This window comes from Pipra filicauda, unplaced genomic scaffold (genome assembly GCF_003945595.2).
Source record: "Pipra filicauda isolate LSUMZ 115617 unplaced genomic scaffold, ASM394559v2 scaffold169_size1572857_pilon, whole genome shotgun sequence".
Lineage (NCBI taxonomy): Eukaryota > Metazoa > Chordata > Aves > Passeriformes > Pipridae > Pipra > Pipra filicauda.
The window spans coordinates 1,354,311-1,377,086 of NW_024104206.1; the positions used below are offsets into that span (position 1 = coordinate 1,354,311).

Genomic DNA, 22,776 nt, shown 5'->3' on the forward strand with positions numbered 1-22,776 from the left:
GCTAGAGATAGGCAGGCAGAAAAAGAAGTCAGAACTCAAAAAAATCTAGAAAGCAGAGCTGTGAGCTTCGATAGTCTATACAGTTGGCATGACACAATTTTTTATTTAAAACTATTACTTTTTTCTTTTAAAATGCTTGTCCATAGTGGTTTGCCAGGGAGGGGGGGAAGTGGTACTATGAAGTTTAGTGCACTATAATGCTTTAAAATGTATTTCTGGTGTGTGGCCATCACCTTAAGCAGAAGTAGATTACCCGTGTGAGAATTATGTATGCACAAACTGCAGAACTGACTCTGAAATAATGCAGTAAGGGACCGAACAATTCTCTGAACACAAAGGAATGATGTCCACTGACATCAGTGGGTTTTGACTGAAGTTGCTTGAATACACTTAGAAAATAGAAGGCCATGCTTCTACAAATCTCCAGGTTTGCTATGATGAAACAAGCTGAAGGGCCTGATGCCTTCAGTCATTTGCAAGGGTAACCTCACAATTATGAAGTTTACACGTTCAACAATGTTTCCCAAGTAAACCATCCTAGGTAACATTTACTACTTACCACCGGTAGTCACTTTTTAACAGCTTATTTGTGTTATTTGTGTCCCACTAGGTTCCTCGGTAAAAAAAAGTGACATTACACCTACCACTTTCATGAGGGCACTGAGGTATCCTGTTTGCCCGGAGCATCCACAAGTAGTCAGCACCCCACTGAAGACAAACTTTGTGGTCCTTATATGGCCGTTCAAAAGGTGGAACTGCCTCTAAAAATGTGTAATTCTTGGCAACTGCAGCCTGGTAGTCTTCATTCTGTTCATCATCATAGTTGCTAGCTGATTTGTGACTAATCCATGCATACAATATCACACTATGCACTATTATTGAGTTTCTGATGATATAATCATCTCTGTAAACCATGATGCTCGGAAATTTCAAGCGTACTTGTCGTGTTCTGCTAACATAAAGGTTCTTCTCATCCTTCCATCTCCTTCTGTACACTGGTACGCCAGTCCTGAACTCAGAGGAAGCTACTGCTTCCAAATTGACAATACAAGGCTTAGAACATAAATACTGAACTGACACCTCAGAATTGTTAAGAACTTTCTTTTCTAAAATGTTTAAATGGATAAAGTCCACATAATCCATGTTTTTCTCAAACTGTGAAGTAACTGCTGTTGTCTGTAATGTCTCCTTTCCAAAGGACGGCACAAAATTCTGGAAAAAAAACCCAAAACACAAGCATGTTAGCCAGAGAACCATGTTATCCAGAGTATCCAAGTTTACATGATTACTCACATACTCAGAGTAATAACAGAACATTGCACAAGCAGAAGGTTTATATACCATACTTTAACTCCAAAATATGAGGTTTCTTTCACACAGCAAGTAGACATGGATTACTGGAGAGCTACCATCAAGATTTTAATGGTAACAACTTCCCTACATCAAGTTCTCAAAGTTACACATGCCTCTACAAACAAACTGTATTTACAGGGTGTATCCCTCAGCCCTTACGCAAGTGGAATCCGGTCTAAGATAGCGACTTACACATCATGCTATGTACACACGCTCCTAGGATCAGGCCTAAAGAGTGTACCCTAAAATGTACTGGCATATATTCGTTCCATCATTGTTCACTAGTATTGCCACTTCTTGACGTTTCTGTATCTTCTTAAAGAGTAACTAATTTTACTACCATGCAGGTACCTGAAGGGCAGAATAACAACTAAGGCAGCTCTCAATGGTTTCCTGAGAAAGAATTAATATTCATGAAGTGTTTAGGGGTTTATTTTTGAAGCGTTCCTATCCTGAAGATGGACTTGGAAATCTGAGCAGCAAGACCAGCAGGCTGCATTTGCTCAGCTTTTGCTCTCCACAGCTATGTACACTCTAATACACTTTGAGAGTGAGTGCTTGGACACACACCAGGATTATCCTCCATGCTGAAGTTCTTGTCTCTAAGACTTCAAACAGCTTCTTTTCTTTCTGCCCTGCAGTCGGCATCCGGCTTGATGCACTGCCAAGGATAGCGGGGATTACTCAGCTCAGAAGGCCAGCCACCAACATGGCACTTCTGCCAGGTCCCTTGGTCTGTCTAAAATATTCAGAATTGCCACTTAGAATTACCAAGGAAGCTGGTTGTCAAGATTGCTTAACATGAGATCTGTCTCGGGTAACTTTTAACTTTGTTAAGCTTAGACAAATCAAATTGAAATTTATCTTGGATACATAACTTGAACTGATAGTTTTTTCACTGTGATTTTCAAAATATTTAAAAGCTTTGGACTAGTAATTAGCACACTTCTAATCATAGAAATTCTGTGCTGTGCACCTGAAAGACAAGACTTTGCCCATGATCCAATGTGGGGATCAGTAAAAGTCCCTAATGATAAACTATTTTGCTTTTTATTTCTTAAGAATATGTTGACACTCCTTGAGAGCTACACTGAAAAAATAACAAGTCAGTAAGATCTGCAAAGGTGTAAATACTAGGAAAAGTCAGAACTAGGTTTACCTGTACTCCTTCCTTGTTCCTACAGATGAGGATTTTGGATTTAACAATGTGATCAAATGCTGTTTTCCCCCCAGTTCCCTGTCTTCTTAAAGGCATAAAACAGCTCCAGGATTGCGAGTGGAACACAGCTGTGCATAGGGTGGAGTTTTTACTTTAAGACCTGGATTTTTTTTAGGGCAGACACCGGAAAACATAACTGAATGGGGGAACTTTCAGATGAGAAAGCTAGATACCATTTCTGGCAGATGGGTGATCTAGATCACTAGATTTATTTAGTGATCCGAGGTATTTCTGAACTTGTCACTTAAACCACTTTCCATAAGTGCAACCAAATGCTCTTTATTTTCTCGTGTCTGACAAGACACTTAAAGTGAGATGTGCAGCGATGTTGAACACTGATATATGTAAGCACCAAGACATACACTGCGAACAAATGAAATGCTATAAAAATGCAAAACACTCCACAATGTCAGTATCTAGACTTTCTACAATAAGTACTCTGGTCAGAGTGACAGCCTTCCTCTGTGCCTCATTTCCCACTCTATAGAATGGATATTGTAAAAACAATGTGTACAGAAGGGGCTAAAAAAGGAATAGCCATAGGAGGTGGGTGTACATTGAAACACATATGGAATAACACACGCACAAATACTGAGATAAAAGTTCATGAGAGAACCTTGATTTTAATACTAATTTGAGTATCTTTCAGAGCTTGACTTGACAAAGATACTGTTCTTTTATATCGCCTACATAAATTTTCTTTGGTTATAGATACCTTTAAAGCATTAAAAGCACATATAGCAACAACAAATTATCCTAAACCTCTTTCAGTTGATGGTTATAATTCACATTTCTTGATCTTACAGTAAAGAGTACTTGTAAACAGCTTAATCCTTGTGATATGGGGGCTGTGTCATGAGGAAGATGGTAATATATTATGAAAGCAATGCCATGTGGTTGTCACAAAATGTAAAAGTCTACCAGGTAGACACTACAAAGCATTGTGGTACCACTGTGTGCTTACCACACACACACGTTTACTGTCAAAATACACAGAGCCAGCTCAGGTTTATCCAATACAGAGATATGGGAACTGGCTGCCAGCAAAGACAGCTTGGGTCTGGCACAGTTCACTGACAAAGATGCAGCAGTGTACAAATGTGTCCATCTGATTTTCAGTGAATGGCAGAAATTTTGTGGTGGGGATCCCAAGGCAGTAAGCTCTGCAACCCAAAGCCAGTTCCTTGTAGAACAATTTCCATGATGTTCCTAGAGCACTTAAGCACATTGCACCATGACTGCTGATCCATAAGGTTAGCTTCAGCCCTTCTGGTCTTAGTGCCTTTCCCTTAGTGCCTGTTCTGACAAATGACTCCCAAAGAGTTACTCAAGAGACTTTACTTTGTATTCTTTGGTCCCTGGGTATTATCTGAGGAATATGCTGCCAAAAGGCATGAAGCATATTTGGGTCTGCTGTTACACTCCCCTAACAAACCCTTCAGGAGGCTCATCCAGTAAAGAGCGTGGTGCAAAGGACCCTGAGCAACTCCACACCACTGGAACTGTGGCGGAGACTGTAGACCATAAACTCCTAAACCACGGCCGAGTCTCTGTTACCACTTGGTCACCTCTACAGACTCCTCCCTGGTGAAATGCATAGTGTGCTCATCACCTAAATGCTCCTCCTGGGTGAGGAATCCCAGCATTTCCCTCCCTGCTATATCACACAGCTATAGCAGAGTTAATTGTGCATCACCTCTGAATACATCAAGCAAGGATGTAAAATTACATTAAATGTTGAGTATGATTAGGAGACTTAAATATAAAAGTTTCCCAGCACACTAAAGAGTCTAGCTACACTGATTCAAAATGTTACCATGAACTAGGCAGAGTTCAACAAGACAGGCATAAACTCTTTGTTGCGTGGGGCAGCTTAGCCACAAAAGCTGTAAAAGGTTTTTTCTTTACTTAAACCCTGCTGAATCTGAACGAAGTCATCCCATCAGATCCTGGGATAAAAATCACTGTGGGAGGCAATCACAACAAGTGTTAGGAAACTGAACATCTTCAGTAGTGTAATAATACAGAAATGATCGAGAAACCATTTTTTCACTCTCTGGAGTCAGATCTCAGCAGGACCTTCCATGAGTTCACCCCTACAGAGATTCCACATAACCCTATCAAACTGCACGTTTGCACAAGTCTGAAGATAATCGCAGTCCTTCACCTGTGAACGCCTGACACGTCATGCTACATTTTAAGATGCGTGAAAAGACAAGACAAAAAGGGGTGTTGATCAGCACCAATACGGTACAGGAATACAATGACTTTAACCGGAGCTTGTGTTTAGCAGCATAAAATACAAAAAAGTAGCTCAGTACATGCCTCTAAAACGCGGCTGTTTCCGTAAGCCAGTGCAGCAGCATGCTCAGCCGTTCACCTGTAAGTAGATGTCAAACACATCCTCCTTCTTTCCACACTAGAAATTTAACGTCACCCAGGACAGAAAGCTTTTTAACACCTGGATGTGACGACTCGGCACTCTCCAGCTGGATAAGGCAGGGGGCCCCTGGGGGCCAGGCCGGGCGGCCGCGCACTCCGGACAGCGGCCCCGGCTCCCTCTGCGCGAACAACCCGCGGCCCCGCACGGCCCGGCCCCGCCGCGATCCCCGCGCTGCGCCGGGCGCGGGGCAGGTGCGGGGCCGGCGGCACTCACCGTGAGGAGGAGGAGCAGCAGCGCAGGGGGGCGGCGGAGCTGGGTCGGGGGCCGCATGCTGCTGCTGCTGCTGCTGCCGCTGCCGTGCCCAGCGCGTTCGGGAGTGCGCGACCGGCCCGGCGACAAGGATGCGGCAGATCCGGCTTCCTGGAGGAGGGGCAGCCGCCCGGGCAGGGCAGGGCAGGGCCCCGAGCCGCAGGTGCGGAGCGGCAGGACGGGCCCGGCCCCAGCGATGCTGCGCGGCTCCCGCTGCCGCCGCGCAGCTCCGTCCAGCAGGCGTCGGGCGGTGTCCCGGGAGCGCCGCGCCCGGGCGGGACCCCGCGCAGGGCCGCGCCCGCCCTCCCGGCGGCTCCGCGGCGGCCCCCGCGCTCCTCCCCTCCCTGGCGCCTCGGCGCTGCGCTGCCAGCGCGGCCGCGGCCCGGGGCAGCTCCGCTGTCCCGCCGGAGGGCGGGGCGGCTTTAGGGCGGGGCGGCGGGACCGGGGCTCATCGCTCCGGGCGGCCCGGGCCGCGGTGACAGCGCGGCGGGAGCGGCACCGGCACCATCCCCGCACTGCGCCCCTCCAGCCGCGCGGGGGCGCTGCCGCCGCCCCGGCCCCGCCCCGTCCTGTCCTGTCCCGCCCCGCCCCGTCCCGCCCCGTCCCGCGTGTTCCGGAAGGGCCCCGGGCCGTGACGGCCGGGCCATGGCGGGGCTGTCCCGCACCCTCGGCATCTTCGGCGCTTTCGCCGCCGTGGTGGGAGCCGCCTTCTACCCCATTTACTTCCGGCCTCTGCTGCTGCCCGAGGAGTACAGTGAGTCCTGCGCGGGGGGAGCCAGCCAGGCCCGGCCAAGCCGCGGCTGGGGGAGTGCTGGGGCTGCCGCTCGGGGAGTGACTCCCGAGGGCTTTCTGCTCGCCTAGGATGTACCTAAAAACGAAATAATAACCCTCGAGTTATTGGGCAGCGCGTGATTAAGAACACCCTTCAGCTCTTCTGTAGAGGGTTGAGGTGCAGCTAAAGAAGCTGAGATCCGAGGGCTGGAGCACTTCTCCTACGAGGAAAGGCTGAGAGAGTTGGGGTTGTTGGAGAAAAGGCGGCTCCGGGGAGACCTTATAGCAGCATTTCAACACTTGCAGAGGGCTTATAAGAAAGGTGGGAGCAGAGTTTTGAGTAGGGCCTGTTGCAGTAGGACAAGGGGTGAATAAAAAAAGAGAATAAATTGAGAGCAGATAAACGGAAGACGTTTTTTATTGTGAGGGTGGTGAAACACTGGAATAGGTTGCCAAAAGAGGTGGTAGTAAATGCCCCATCCCCGGAGACATTCCGCGTCAGGTTGGACAGGGCTCTGAGCAACCTGATCTCGTTGAAGGTGCCCCTGATCATTGCAGGGAGGTTAAACCAGGTGATCTTTACAGGTCCCTTCCAATTCAAATTATACAATGATTCTATAAGCTGTTCGAGTTTTGTTCTCCAGCTGCAATTGAAAATCTAAATTAAAACTTGGTAACAGTTTTTTTACTGGTTGTGATGATTCGCTAGAGCTGATCTCGGTCTGTAAAACAGACTCCAGAGGAAAACCCCACTCTCCTACCAGAAACACGGAAAACCTGCCAAAGCCCACAGCCGACTCTATCCAGGGAGCTCTCAAAGGCACCTGCAGGTCCAGCTGCAAAGCCTCAGCTGCTCCAGGCAGGTGCTCCATCCTGTGGGAGTGATAGGGGTAGCACCTGTTACTCCTCAACTCATGTGAAATACCACCCAAGGAAAGTTCTGGTGGAATCAGCCTTGCCTCCTTGCTTTAACTTTTATGAAACTAAGCAAGATGTTGGTGATAACTTGAAGATGTATGTGGTTAATCTGCCAAGACAACAGAAGATTCCTAGGAAGAAAAAAAAAAGGAAAAGGATAACAAACTTATTGATCTTATTGGAGAGGCTTTGGCCTTGCATCAAAGCTGAAATAAAATTTAACTTGCAAACAAGTTTTTATTTAGGGAAGCTATGTCCTTAAAAAACCTTATTATTAATTCATTTTTGCTTATGCTATACTTTCCAAAAATATTATATTAGAAGTGTGGCTTGGCATTAAGGAAAGGACAGAATTAATGGACCACTTTCTCCTTTGCATTTGTGAATTACATGAGCAGATGTTCCCTAATAGGTTAGGTATTTTTAAATCTCTATTTAGGAAATAAAATGAGTGATGCACTGTTAGCAAGTGTGTAAACTTGCAATTTGATACCTGATGCTGAACTTTATTTATTGCATGGTGCTCAAACTCTCCTCTGATCTCACCTTTATTTATTTGCTGTGTTCTCTTGATGGTCATTGCTGCAATATGAGAGAGGCACAGGCATTCATTATCATAATGCTTTAGGCAAGAACATGGAATTTTGCACTTGAGTGGAAGTATTTAATCTTTGGGGTACAAAGGATTTTCAGAGTACAGTCTGGTAAGCTGTATGACGACTTCTATAGAAGCTCCCACCCTCTATTGGCTTGATCTGTGGGTGAATACTCAATATTTCTGTGTTTTGGCATGCTGGGTCCAAAAAGTTGGACATTTTCCTTAGCATCACATGGTAATCCTGCAAAAGGCAAGAATGGATTTTAGTTATCTGGAGTGACATTCAACTGTGTAAACATGAAATGCTATCTTTTCTTTCTTCAGTCTTGTTTTTCTTGTGTATCTTCCAAATTCTACACAAAGGAGGTACATTAATGTTCAGGAAGAAGACTTTTCTGCACAGCTCTCACGCATCTTTGGAGTTGTTCCTAGCCATTTAAAAAATGAAATGGAAAGTACTTGGAAAAACTGTATGTAATCAAATTGTTAATATGACCTTAAATTGTGCACAAAGGAGTTTGACTTAATTTCATACAGAAATGTTATGATTTTGTAGGTTTTTAGCACCTCATTTTGTGGCCTTGACGTTTCTAATATTTTCCTGTCTGTATCTAGCTTTAAGAAAGACTCTTTTCTCATATGAAACATGTAGTTTAGTGGCAATGATGAAACTTTGAGGCCTTGAGCACAGACCTTTTCCTTGTGAATTCATTAAAATAGTGGTTTGACAGCTGCTGCTTGGGGCATTTTCACAGGTTTTGTGATTATCTGAATTGTGAGACTTGGCTCCTTCCCCACCCTGTGGGGAAGACCCCTCTCCTCAAGACTGGGTCTTCCTAGTTATCCTTTTTCTGGCTTACCTGTTTTCCAAGTTGTTTACAGGCCCTGCACCAGTCTCCCTATTGAGAGTTTCATGTCTTATGTGTGTGTTTCTCACCTGTTACTTCTTTGCACTGGTTTTCTTGCCTGACCAATTGATAGCTCTTTCTGTTCAACCCAAGTGTGTTCCTGGACCTCTCAGATTGATTCCTGTTTTGGTCCCTGCCTCTCTTCTGATCTTAGCTTCCACTTAAATATCTTTCTCCTCTATGTCCTACAGTAAGTCTCATTCCTTGCCCGTATCTGTTGTTCTTCCTGTTTGGGTTTTATACCATTTCCTTTGAAATTAGGCAGTTCCTTTGTCTGCTAAAAATGATGGAATGGAATTACTACCTCAGTGAACAGAGTTGGAGAAGCTGGATCTACTTCTAGTTCCTGGCCCCTTGCAAAGAGAATCAATTACTGTGATATTCCTGCAAGTCTCTAGTAGCATTAGGCTTGTACCTAGACAGCCTGATAATGCGTAGTGCCAGTGCATTCCCAGTGGGATAGGATGAAAAATTTCAGTTTTAAGGTGAGCTTAGTTCTGAGCTTCCTCTGAGAATTTTTTAAAGGCTTCAGAAGTTCAGTGGTGTGGGCAAAAGGCTAATCCGGTTGAGCTTTGACTTACTGCTTCAGATTACCACAGTGGTGAAGAGCTTAACTGGAAGTGAAAGAAAAGGAGGGACATTTAATAAGGGAAATAGTATAGTTTTCTCCATTTCTCTTCTTGGAAATGGTTTAATCTTTCAAAGAAAAAAGAAAAGCTTGAGACAGGCCCCATGTATGGAAAAAGTATCCCTCTGATACTCAAATTCACAAAGTTTACAAGCAGTAATTTCATAGGTGCTGTCATGAAATCTACTTGAAAGATCTTTCAGGACCTGAGAAAAGTCATTCTAGAAAGAAAAAAATATTTTAAATAGTTTCATGTTGAGCATACGAATGATAGATTCTAAAATTACCAGTCATTCCTGAAGTGGTTGGATAGTGGCAGGTATTTTGGCATTTTTTATTTAACAGTAGTCGTTGTTTTAAGATGATTATCTATCGTTTGTAGTCTTTCAAAACAGACTAGCTGTTAGTTTCTCAGTGAAGTGGGAATACTACACTTGCATTGTGTAGGTGGATACTCAGCAGAATTTTACTGTGTAGCATCTAGAATTAAGAAAATTTTCAAGATTCTTTTATTGGGTGCAATCAAGATATCTGGTATTTTCTTTTTTTTAGTAGTGTCCTTTCTGTTTTGTTTTCCAGAGAAAGAACAATCAATAAACCGAGCTGGTATTGTTCAAGAGGATATTCAGCCTGCAGGTATACTTGATTCATGTGTTTACAGTTATTGTTTTAAAGACCCTCTTGAAGTGAGTCCTGAATATTTATATGGATTTAAGTAATACAGTGAAGAACACCTTCAGAGAAGACCTATATAATAAACTTGCCATGACATTATTTTTTCAGGCTAATTCTTCACTGGAAAATTATGGTTTTAATGAAACTTGTTTTAAATTGACGTAACTGGCCAAATAAGTTGCAGAATTTCTGTTATCCTCACACTTTCTTAAATAGATGCCAGTTTCCACTTCTGAACCTACTCAGAGCAAGCCAGAACCATGCGTGGTCTGAGCTGCAGCTGTAAAGAACAGTATTGCACCCTAGTTTTGTGGAATGCTGCTTTACAGCTCAGCTGAAACACAGTTTATGAGCACTTTAGCAGTGCCTTCCAGCCTCATGGATGGACAGGCCATGCAGAAATCCACTACATGTAATGGAAAATTTGGAATGCCATGGTAATAGCTTTTTGATCTCTGCTGTTGCCAGTGGAAGGTGTAGAAAAGCATATAAGGGAGATAAAATTCAAGTAGGCAGACTATCCTTGATAGTTCATTGCTTCATAATGGTAAATGGAAGGGCCGTTCATTATGCAAGGTTGGCACTTCTCAGTTAAAGATGTGAGAGTGCTTGTCTTGATGAAACAGAGTATGTTAAAGGATAATTTATTCCTATTTTTGAAAAAGCCTAACACCAGCAGCAGGGGAAAATCAAATAGGATTAAAGCCATGTCCTTATTACACATATCAGTTAAATCATTAGTGCAGGACTTACTTTCCAGGGAAGTGGTGAAATGCTGAAGAGTAGTAGGAAGGGTGTTGTGAAATAGAACCTGTCTATTTTACTGAGCATTCAAGTGCACTGGACTGGCTCATTTATCCAAGATGCAAGTACTTGATGAGGAGTTGTCCTCAGTATAACTGTTTCATCTAAATTTAGCTGCTGATGAGAAATTACGAGATCCGTTAGTGGAAAATTAAATCTAGAAAAATTTAAGTGCAAGGTGCAATTCTAGATCATTGATCCAACAGTATTAGAATACCTTACCTATGAGTGTGATAGATTTTTCCATTATCTGAAGCTTAAGATCAAGATGAGGTTGTCTTTTACATATTTTTGCAAGCTTAAGCAGAGTTGCGAGTTAAGTGCAGAAATTGTTGGGTTCTTTTATTGTTTAATACACAAGGGTGGAGTATTTTTTTTCTCTCCAACAGTCTAATTATGAACTGCTGATTGATTTGTAGGGTTAAAAGTGTGGTCTGATCCGTTTGGAAGAAAGTAATGTTGGCGGCTGTGCATATTACAGAACTGAAGATGGACATCTTCAGCTGTTTCTTCTTTCACTGAAGTGTGATTTTGGGTGTTGCTGGAGAAGAATTCTGAATATGCTGTGTGAGCACGTGAGGAGCAACAAAGGCTGCTGGTTGGAATCCCAAGAGATAAAAACATGCTATTTTGACAGAGGATGCTGGTGCATAGCTCACAGACTCTTAGAGAGCTGAATGATTATTGAGTATAGAAGTGAAATATTTATTTCCTTGAGAAAAGGGAAAAGGATTTTTTTGAATCTGTAGACACTTGTAGAATAAATTATGAATAGAGTAAATCATGCTGCAGTTTCCTCCCTAGTTTGAGATTTACTTTCTGTGGTTTTATTTTGAAAGCACGGTAGAAGTATATAATGGGAGAGATCAGTGCAGAAAATGCAACATGGTTAGTGTAAATTTGTACATTAAAATTTTTAAACCAATGAGTACTTTTTTTATTTTGCAAGTGGGTGTGGGAGGTACCTTGGCCACCTGGCAGGTGTCCCTCTGGACATTCTTCTTGCCCCTGCTCCTCAAAAGGACAGGAGGAGTAAACAGAATGACAAAAGTTGTGAGACCTGATAAACACAAGGACATTGCTTACCAGTTACTTTTGCAGGCAAAACAGACTCAACATGGAGAAAATTAATGTCGTTTATTGCCAATTAAAATAGATTTGGATAGTGAGAAACAAAAATTAAACCAACATCTTCCCACTGCTGCCTCCCTTTTTCCAGGATCAATTTCACTTCTGATTCCTGTTTCCTCTTCTGAGTCTCCTGAGTGGTGGATGGGGGCATTACAGTCAGTTCTTAACAATTCTTCTGCTCCTTACTCCTCCCCTTTTTCTCCAGCTCCTGTGTGGACTTTTCGTGAGCTGAAATTCCTCCAGGAAATACCCAGCTGCTCTGGTATGGATATCTCCTCCAACATGGTCTTCCCCATGGGCTGCAAGGGTCTAATTTCTCCAGTGCCTAGAGCACCTCCTCCCCTGCACTGTTTTCTGATTCTGGTGTTCACCTGCTGTTCCTCACTCGTTTCCCCTCATTCCTCTGCTTGTCAAAAAGGGGCCACTCGCTTGGCTGCTGGGCTCAGCCCGTGTCTTGCAGTGTGGGACCTCTGGCAGATCCAGCTGGAACTGGCTGTGGCCAGCAGGGGGCAATTCCTGTAGCCCACCTTCCGTGCTGCTGAAATCTGGACCGGTACACATGATACAGGAGATTAACGCTAAATATTGGGGTTGAAAAGCAGATTCTTTAAAGAATCTTTTTTAAAAAGGACTTTTTAATGGTGAGTATAATGTTCATTAGAAGAAGAGAGTAAAGGATTGCCTTTGTTGAAAATCTTCACCCAACTTGGATGTCTGTCTAATAATAGGTTCTGAATAAACTATGTGTTTTCAGATTTCAGAAGGAAATAGTCTATAACCTATATAACCTATATATGGGCACTGGAACAGGCTCCCCAGGGAAGTGGTCACAACACCAAACCTGACAGAGTTCAGGAAGCATTTGGATGATACTCTCAGGCACATGGTGTGACTCTTTGGGTGTCCTGTGCTGGGCCAGGAGTTGGACTCAGTGATCCTGGTGGGTCCCTCCCAGCTCAAGATATTCTATGATTCTGTGGTTACAGAATAACGGAACAAATATTGTTCTTGAGTACAGGTCAGGTAGCATGTACGTTTAGCTTGAATATGCCATTTTTTTCTGAATTAATTTTAGCACTTCATTATGATACACAACATTTTAAAGACCATTGCAGGATCCTATATGTTTTGAAGAATGTATACACAGTGAGTGTTATTTCTAAAGTTAGCAGATGTTAGTTTTTAATGTTTTTTTGGACACCACAGTTTTAACAGATGAGCAACTCAATGTTTACAGCATTCATTCCCAAACTGGCATTCTGTTACTTGCTATTCCATTTCTACATGTCCTTGTCATTACCCTCCCACTCAGACAAACCTTTCTTGCTCTAAGTTTATGTTTTTATTTAGTCTTCTATTATCACTAAGCATTAAGATATTTTGAGTTTGCTTGCTGGGAGAATGTGGCCATATTTGATTCCTTTGAGTTCCTAGGTGATTTTGCATGATGGTTGGAGCCAGAGTGAGTGCACACATTCACTGAAGGAATCATAGATTGGTTTGGGTTGGAAGGCACCTTAAAGATCATCTAGTTCCAACCCCCCTACTATTAGCTGGGACACCTTCTACTAGACCAGGTTGCTCGAAGCCCCATCCAACTTGGCATTAACAGTCAGTTGCAGCAAAGTTGTTTAAACCCAAAATATATCCTAATGAAAATAAAGTGTTGCTTAAATGCACATACTCCATCTGTAACCAATGAGCTGCAAAACGGAAGAGTTTTAGGAGACTGTGGGAATTGTTCAGTAATGCTGCATCTGTCACTTGGTGACATAAATGCTTAAAAAACATACATCGTGCTAGTGTGGAACAGTTACTAAATCACTCAGGATAAAAGACATGACAGAGGATCTGAAATTACTTATTTTGGAGTTACAAGATAAGACAGTCTCTGCTACTTGTTTACTTTGTGAGTCTGGATCTTGACTAGAAAAATGTTAGATGGTTTCAGAACAATGGCTGTTGGTGACAGGTGCTGAGCCTTTTGTCTTCAAGTTACTTAAATGTTGCAAAACATTTGAGTACCTGAACTCCTTTATTTAGCATTTATAGAACTGTACATGTCTGTTGGTCGTGATCTCTAGTTCATTCTGGTCCAGAAAAGCTTGGTAAGTTTTGTAATTGCCTGTACAGAATTTACAGCAGTTCGTATCTGTTGAGTACTACTGAAGTGAATCTAAACTCTGAAAGTGGTGCACATTGGTTTTGATGATCATCACTTCCCACTCACTGTGTTCCACCTAATAAAGCGGGCTGATCAGCCATGGCTTTAAAGTGTTAGGATAGTGAATATCCTTTTCAAAGCTTTGATACTCTGTCTGGATAAAGCTGTTAAGTCAATAAGGAATGTACTGCAATAATTGTCCAGAATTTACACGGAAATTTGCTGATTGCTCTGGCATTTGCCAGACTTTAGACCCAATTCTCATGTGGTAAGTCCTAGTCCTGCAGCTGGCTTTGAGACAAGGCTTTGTTCTGCTCGTGGATGCTGGACATAAGCCTCTCCTCCCAGCTACCCAGTGCCAGGGGAAGTTCAGTACAGTGAATTGTGCTCTCTTGCTCTGGAAGAAAGAATTTTTGCTACTTTTGTAAACTTCAACAATTATTATTTTTCAACACAATCACACAATGATATTAGATGTATTTATAATTATATGTAATTTTATGTAATTATTAGTAAGTGAGAGGGCCTAGGCCTGCCTTTTGCAGAGGAACTAGGTTTGCTAATTTTGATCAACCTGTTCTGATTTTTCTGATAGAAAGGTTGGGACAAAACATTTGATAAAAATGCCTTCTTAGAATATTTTTAAAGCAGTTATATCTATTCTGTAATGAATGCATTTTGCTTACTTATTCTAGCTGGATCATGAACAGCAAATATAAGTTCAGCCTTTGAAGGACTGAAGAAAAGTTTTAAACAGTGCTTTGACATCTGAACAGGAACTGGTTTTACTAAATTTAGGCCTGCTGTTGTATGCTGATGTTTTGAAATTATTAAAACTTGTTCCATAAAGAGAAAATCTGGCATTTTGGTGTCAACACAGCTTAGTTGTGAAGCCTTATAGACTGTTAATGATGTAATGAAACCCTCAAGTACAAGCACTTCAGAAGGAGTTAATACAGCAAAAGATACTGACAAATTGCCAGATTATACACGAGCACGAAGGAATAATCTCAATAAATAAGTATAATATTTGGCAAGAAAAATCTCATGGGATTTTGACAAATCCCATGGGATTGTGAAAAATCAAATGGGATTTTTCTTGCTGACCACTGTACTTATTGAGATTATTCCAAATGATGAGAGTGAATTTTTTTATCAGTAATACTCAAAGCACGTCAAATAGCCTCCAGTTATCATAAATCTTACTCTACGTATGCCCTTCTACGAAAAATAGTCCAGAAAAAGAAGCGGTTCTTGTGATTTGCTGTTTGCTAAACCAGAATAAAGTATTTTCACTTTTTGCAGTCTAGCAATAATTAACTACTCATTTTCTCAGTACTGTGTACCCTCCTACTGACCTTCATGCTAACATGCAGACACAGCAGTAAATGAAAAGCTGTATTGGCTTTTTCAACATAAACAGTGTGTTTGCTAGTGAAAGGAAATTATTTTCCAGCTTCTGAGAAAGTGCTGCAGAATATACACCGTTTCTATGTGCACAATGTATAACAGGAGAGAGCAAAAAACAAAGTTCAGGTCAAAGCATAGTACCCAAGATCCGAGGTCTATTTGTGCATAGTGCAGACTGTGTGGGCCTTGCAAGAAAAATGATGCAGTGTTTAAGTCACTGTCTTGAAAATTAGGACTGTTGTAGTCAGTTCCATATTCCACCACGCTTTTGTCTGGCAGCAGGTAAGTAATTTAGCCTTTGAGCTTCAGTTCCATCTGTAAAATAGCCATGATAGTACTCCCCTTCTTTGCAGTGCATATATTGAAGGTAAATACAGGAGTGTGGGGTTTTTTGATCCTCTAGAAAACGTTTTTGGTTCTTGTCTGGGAAGCTTTATTCATGGTTAGGAAAAATTGGTCTGGATCTGTGTGGGAATCAGGTATTTTGGTTCCAAGAACTTAAAATGTTTTGAAGCTTGGCATACCAAAAAAATAACTGAAAGCCTTCTTTGAGAGCTACAGGTACTGAGCATGAGAGGCTGGGGGGCAGTTAAAGGAGGTGAGGAAGAACTGGAGATACTGCAGGGAAGAATGTTCTTCTTGTAGCGCTGGAGAAACACTTGGATGTAGAATGCTGGATATGAAGAGGAGACAGGGCATACTGATCAGTTGAATGGGAGCATGAGGGACATAGCACATAGTTTCATTGGATTAGAGCCTTCATAGGCTCTGCTGCTCACAGAGCAAATTAGGATACCTCTTTCCCTCCTTTCTGTTTCATCCCCAGCAGATTGGAGGTTACCCTTTCTAAAGAAAGTTCCTAGGCAAGACAAAAGTTATCATTAGCAGAGAGATCTAAGGAGGAATTATGTACCTGTCCTTTTCTCCAGCCTACCTTGAGAGGCCAGATATCACAGAATAACTTGTATTGGAAGGGACCTCATGCTGAAAAGTAACTGTCAGGCCCCAGGTCACAGAAAAAGGTGTCTCCTTTGCTATCAGCTTCTTCCCATAGTTCAGAAAGGTGAGTATCAACAATACCAGTCAGGGTAGGGGAGGAAGGAATTCCTGTTGCTTCAGCGGAAATTCCTGTAGGAGGAGTTCTCAGCAACCCACTTACTCCCACAACTGGATGGCTCAGGCACAGTTTAGGAATGTATTCCACTGTGAATGAGGAGAAACCACTGTGGATATTAACCAGAAGTATTTGCTCCCCTGTCTATTATATATGACTTCTGGGGTGCCAGCAATTGTAGCAGGCCAGCATTAGATCCATAACTCCTCCCATCTACTGATATGAGGAAGGTTCATAGAAGAACCTTGTGCCATTTCTGGCTGAACAGCACCATTAGGAGTCCTCTGAAGCCTGAAAAGCAGGTAATCTTAGTAAAAGAATCTTCTCACTCTGCTTGTAGCTTCTGCTGAAATCTCTATTACCCTGGTTCTTCTTGTGGTCATCCTGTGAGTGGCTAACACAGGCTTGCTGGATGTTCCATATAACAAAGAATTTCTCATAGTTCAGTCCACAATCCCACGTCCCACATAAGAACCTTTGGGTATTTCTTCCCCCTGCATTTTCTGTATGTTTTTAACATCACTTGTGTGATTTTTTAGCCCTCTGCTGCTCTCCTGTCACTCTCTGCCTCTGGATCAAAGCAACAATGCCAGCAGCACCCCTAGAGGAAGCAGCCTGTAAGGAACTGTGAGGATATGAGGGAGGCATTCCCATACATGAAGTCTGGCAATCCTACTAATATGTCTCAGAATTTCTTCTCGTTGCTTTCAGCTGACAAGCTTTTGGTTCATTGCAAACACTCTCGTTATTATTCCTTATTGCATTTAGCAGTTAAATTTTGTCCCATAGCTACCATTCCAGCTGTTCTTTTGCTCTGACATTGCCTCCCAAGTTGTTTAATCAGAACATTTAATTAGTATACTGCAATTTTTGTGCCAAACAATTGTGTTAAATTTGTCCTGGGACAGTTCTTTGAGGAATGCCACCGGTAAAATCCCTCCAGGCCAATGACTTCCCGTTTGTCATTTCCGCTTTAGCTACTTCCATGCTTGGCTTACACTTCTTGCAGCTACTAATTGTTTCCCATGTGACATCGTTCCAAATGCTTTGCTGAAGTCCCCTGAATTTGTGTCACGTTAATAAGCTGGTTCCCTGATTAGGTAGCACGATTAATGCTATGGGAATTAATACTATGGGAATTTTCATTTCTGTCCCCACTTTTCATTATGTCACAGTTTGCCATGATTTTTGTGTGCTTTTGTGGAAAGAAGAACAGGTAGGCAGATGTTTTCCAAAGAAGTGCCTGGACATTCTCATACTCTGTCTGTCTGGATAAATCATGATACATATGAAATTAAAGACTGTCTGTTAGAAGTACCTAAAGTGTTGCGAGAGTGACCTGCCTCTCCAGCCCAGGCAGGAAGGAGAGATGTTTGCTGCCAGCAGTTTCTTTCAAAAGCTCGGAAGTTCATATTCATCTTGTCATTGATTATTGACTCAAAAGAACTAGTCTTGGCAAATAGAAGATTGCCATAAACAGTACGAGAACACAAGGCTGGTTTTATTTAGTCAGAAAAAACATTACTCATCAAACTTGGAGAAGAGGAAAGGCAATGAACAAGCCTGATTGACAAAATGTGATTAAATGAATTGTCACATATGCATTCACTAGCAAAAATATTTAAGGGTATGCAAAAGAATTTACACCTGATTCTGGTTTCCATGGGTCATTGGTTGCCTATTGCTTAGAAAGGCTCCTGACAAGACAGGCATGACAGCCAGATAATGACTGCTTTGAAGAACATAAGTTTCCCTTTGCCTCAATCCTTAAGAATCACAGAAGAGATACAGGTAAAGGTAAAAATACAGTATTTCAATTGTGCCAATGGTTTTAGTTGAATAATACTGATAGCCCTTTGTGATTCATTTGTGAACTACTGCATCCTTTGGGAACTACTTGGATTATGATCTGTATATTCTGTTGGATCCTAGAAATTCTAAACCTGTCTTATTTTATCCAATGTCATTCCCTATTTACAGTCAGTCACTTTGCCCCACCCTTTTTCAGTAATCTTCCCATAATGGCATGATCTAGCTAAAGTTCTGATCATCTCTAAGTCTCAGAAGAGCGAAAGATACTTTGTTCCTGTTACTTTCTCTCTTCCAAGATAAAATAAGTCACAAGTGTGTGCGACTCTTTGTTGAAATTATCATGAATCTCCACAACCAGGTTTTAATTCTAGCCCTAAATCTGTGGAAGGTTTCTCATCTAGATTATTTTTGCTATCTATATTTGCAGGCAGACAGCTCTAGTACCAGAAGTGTCCATGTTAAGTGTTCTGCTGGTCGTACAGAAGTGCATAAACACAAATTCAGTTTCATTCCACAGAAACATTTAGGACTGCCTTGTTTAGGAACATGGCTCTTGGGGAAAATGTCTACAAAAAATATGAGGGTCTTACCACTTAATTCTTTCAGAATTCAGCAATTTTGTCTCCTCTTCAGGTTTTAAGGTAAATCCAGGGAAATATTGTAGTTCCTACTTACAGTATAGTGATCTTCTTCACTCGTGGTCTATCTGTCCTGAAATAGATCTCAAGCAGGATTTTCATATCCCAACTATCTGAAAATAACTTCTGACATTTTCAAGACTGCATTCTGGGTGAAAGCCACCCTTGTGTATGAAACAGCTTGCGAAATCGTACCTTTACTATATACAAAAGGAATTATAATATTCATGTCTGCTTTACTAATGTTACCTGGATGGGAATAGAAATTGTACCCTCTGTTCTCTAGTGCTAGTTAATGTGTCAACTGTTTTGTTACCATTACACTTCTCTTTCAGAAACATGGCAGGGGACAGCTCTTGAAATTATCTGCATATTCTAAGTGTATTCTTTACAGTCAGCTTCGTATGAGTATTTCTGTGTTGAATGCTAGCTGTTATGCTGAAAGTCTTTCTCATAATTCTAATGCTTTTACCATCTTGTATAATTGTAGAAGACATCACAGTGATACTTTATATAAAATAAGGAAGGGCCGTATCCACTTATGCTTGCAGATACTGGGCATCTGGGGAATTATTATGTTTAGTACAATATTGCTCTGTATCTTTGCTGTTGTAGAAAGTGACAGGAAAATTCTGAAGAGGAACTATGCGTAGGAAAGGATATCCTTGCCTCAAAGAAAATGAAAGTGTAATGCCACAAGTCTGCTCTGAGTGTTAAGCATCTGTCCAGTGTTTTTCCATTTTACTGATCACAAGGTTCATCAAGAATCTTTGCCAGGATGATGTTAATTCTACTTGAACCCCTAATCCCAAATCTGAGGTAGAAGCAGTTTTTCCATTTTTCTTTCAACTATGTGCTGTCTCAAAAGCAGTGGTATCACAAAATCACAGACTGTATACTGAAAATGACGCTTGGAGGTCATCTAGTCCAGTTCTCTGCTGGAAGCAGGGCTAACTCCAGATCAAGGTGCTAAGGATTATGTGGTGTGAAGGTGTCTCAGGAATATGTGCTGTCTTGTAGCTAGTCCCTCAAGCTTGGATGAGTCAGTGCAGAAGATCATCACCTCTGGGAGCACTGCAGAATCAGTACCTACTTGTCTGAAGTGTAGGTGGAAATATCATCATGTGTTTTGGTGCAAAACTCATTAGACTACCGTGACCTGTGGTATTGATAATCTCTGGATTTAACCCTTGCCCTGGAGAAAAAACATCCTTACAGTAATTAAAGGGTTCACCTTTGTCCCTTTTCTGTGCGTTAGTTAGATGACATAATCAAAGAATGCTAGAATAAGCTTCTTTTCTCTCTTGAGGGCACCAGCACTGGGATCTACATGCAAGTGACTGAATTCATCTGTCTTGCCAGGAGGCTCTATTCAGCCTGCAGTATTTTTAAGGAAGTAGAAGGTCGTGGTAAAGTCTCAATCTTTACCTGGGCAGGGCCTGGTCAATGAACGCTCCTAGAGAGCTCTGTTTGCTTTTCTCACCACAGATGAGGGAGTAGTCTCCTAATGAGAGTATGGATGGAACAGGCTTTCGAAGGGCTGTTTGCAGAGGGGAGGTGCAGAGGTATTTCTGGGTGAACTGGTCAGCCATGCTCCCTTTTGAAGCCTCCTTGGCGGGAGGGCTTTCGCAGCTGGAAGGCAGCCATGCAGTGGGGCATGAGTGGTAGCCACACCTCTCTCCACCCAGCAAAGCAAGAACCACAGTCACATTTGTACAAGCTCACCAGCAAAGGAATGGGGGCTGCTCAGTCCAGTCCAGCCCAGCCCAGCCCAGGACAAGAAGAGAACCATCCCTCCAATACACCTTAAACAGTCTATGCCATCTATTGGTCTTCAGTCTAGGTAGTATTTCTATTTCTCTAAAGGAGAGCTATTACCATTTTAAACGTCTCTACACAAGGTCTTTCCAAACAGTCCTCTCTCATTTCCCTTGGGCCAGAAGTCATTTCAGATGTGCCAGCTGGGACTTGGCCCCTGGGCTGATTCCAGCACCTCTGCCTAGTTTTATGTCAAAGCGAGCTGGCTGATCCCGTGGGACGTTACAGTGTGCCCTGATGCAGGTGGTGCTCGGAAAGGTGCTGCCGGATTTCTGCGAGGAGGTGGAAAGCAACAGTGGCAAAGCTGAGTGGTGGCAAAGCAGTGATTTCCAGTTCCTGATGTTTATTTCCTGGTGAGTGAGTGGCATGTTTAAGAATATTTTTAAATGGTGGTAGCAAGAAGTGATATACTAGCTGCTTTGCCTATTTGTTTTGTCTTGAATTTTAGAATATCTGTGACTAAAGATATAGTTATTCCTGCACCTCAGAAGAACCCTCAAAACAGAGACTAATAAGCTGGATAATTTCCTACTCCTAAGTATCTGAATGTAGAACAAAACTTCTCATTTGGTATTTTCTGTGCTGCTTATTTTCCAGTGAAACAAATTTCCTTTTGATATAAAATACCTGATTCAGTCTCTGGGGAACCCTGTCTTTGTATTCTTCTTGTGCATTATTATTAAACAAAAACAAACAAACAAAAACCCCCAAACCAACCAGTAGCCTGAGTGATTGCAACTGAAGAATGCAGTTCCCAGGAAGAAGGTAAAAGGGAAGACAAATTGTGTTTCGTTCTGTTATGTAACCAAAAAAATTCTTCCAGAGAAGAACAGTGCTACCTTTTCCCCCTCAAAGATATTGAGGGGGAAACTAACATAATTAATTATGGAATTATTCAGATCCAGGAACCAGGATGTTTGTTTCACCTTGTTTTGCGAAAGGAAAAAAAAGGGTCCTCGATCTGTCAAATGCAATGTAAATAACATTTGAAGATAGCTTCTGAACACTGATAGTGGGGGAGAGAGTGGAGAGTTATGGGATAGGTAGGATTGTCTCACGCACAGCAATGGCAACAAGTAAAAGAAAGACTGAATGGCTTATTTGCAGTTGTGGTCATAGCTTTCTGTTAAAGTCTAGTCTGTATTCAAAACTCTTGCCAAACATTTGCTTTTGCCAGTTTCTGGATTATTTATCAGTTTGAATTGACATAATAAGCTTTGGGCCCATGATGTAAGTCAGATGTCGCATAGAGTTTTCCCAGCCTAATAAGCCAGAACTCAGCCTGTCAAAGGTGTCTGCCATGAGGGACTAGAATGAAGTCTGACTCTTATCTGTGGAGGCTGCTTTTGAGAGTGATACTACTCTGTGGCTACTAAAATGGACCGGCATCCTTTCAGTGTCTTTCTTCAGCAGGGTTGCCTCTTTCTCAACTATCTGTTATGGCTCCGTTTCTTGAAGCTTCCTAGTGACCAGCTGCTTTTGGTGCATCCTCTCAGCACAACAGGGTTGAAGTTTTGCTTTGGGGGTGGCTGCCTGGGGAGCTAAATGCTGTGCATCCTCACAGGAGAGAGGAATCTTGAGCTATGGGAGTTACATTTCTTTGGGTGGGTCTTCATGCATGGAGGGTTGTGCATGAATTCACAAGCCAGGCAGAGGTGACGCCTGTTTTCTCAGGTGTAAATTATGACCCCTCTTCCATTACTCAGTATTTTACAGACTGAAGAACTGAAGTCATCTTAAGTTGTGCTACTTGTCCCATGCAGCTAAATTGCTGAGGAAGTCAGGTATGCTTAGTTACAGGACTCTCAAAACACCTGCCTGTCGCGACGGAAAGCTCTAGACACCTCAATGTGAGAATCCAGGAACTTCGTTTATTGTAGATTGACAGTAGCTTAATATACACTCTATAATAGGTTCATGAATATTACAGAGATCAGGCTCATTATTGGTACTCAGTTAGGTGGTGATATCATCGTAACTGCCTTCCATTGTTGACACAGGTGGTACTCAGTTGTTTTTTGTTTTGCTAATCACAATGTCCTGTTTACCAGCCTATTAACACGTACAAGGGCACTCTAACTTTGCTATCTAAGATGTTCTCACGGCCTAGGCCAGCCCTGTTC

The 22,776-nt window shown here is 42.2% G+C and overlaps 2 protein-coding genes across 2 annotated transcripts in view; one reads left to right on the forward strand and one right to left on the reverse strand.

Moving 5' to 3' along the window:
• The window catches only part of SEL1L3 (SEL1L family member 3), a 33,999-nt gene extending 28,257 nt beyond the window's left edge, over positions 1–5,742 (reverse strand). Inside the window, exons 1-2 of the mRNA XM_027713794.2 lie at positions 5,229–5,742; positions 645–1,212 (exon numbers count right to left, since the gene is read on the reverse strand). Of these exons, the coding sequence (XP_027569595.1) occupies positions 645–1,212; positions 5,229–5,285 (625 nt within the window). The 5' untranslated portion in view covers positions 5,286–5,742. The remainder of the gene's footprint in view (positions 1–644; positions 1,213–5,228) is intronic.
• Positions 5,743–5,884: 142 nt separating this feature from the next.
• Positions 5,885–11,491, forward strand: SMIM20 (small integral membrane protein 20). The gene is made up of 3 exons (XM_027713796.2): positions 5,885–6,018; positions 9,667–9,723; positions 10,986–11,491. Exons 1-3 carry the CDS (start codon positions 5,910–5,912, stop codon positions 11,021–11,023), a joined length of 204 nt encoding a protein of 67 aa, XP_027569597.1. The 5' UTR covers positions 5,885–5,909; the 3' UTR covers positions 11,024–11,491.
• Positions 11,492–22,776: the final 11,285 nt, after the last annotated feature.

What these genes read in the sequence shown, in the direction of transcription:
- SMIM20 (XM_027713796.2), top strand. Translation starts at nt 5,910, where the DNA reads ATGGCGGGGCTGTCCCGCACCCTCGGCATCTTCGGCGCTTTCGCCGCC. An exon ending in GCTGCTGCCCGAGGAGTACA is followed by an intron (nt 6,019 to 9,666) that starts GTGAGTCCTGCG and finishes TTTGTTTTCCAG; the next exon opens with AGAAAGAACAATCAATAAAC. An exon ending in AGAGGATATTCAGCCTGCAG is followed by an intron (nt 9,724 to 10,985) that starts GTATACTTGATT and finishes ATTGATTTGTAG; the next exon opens with GGTTAAAAGTGTGGTCTGAT.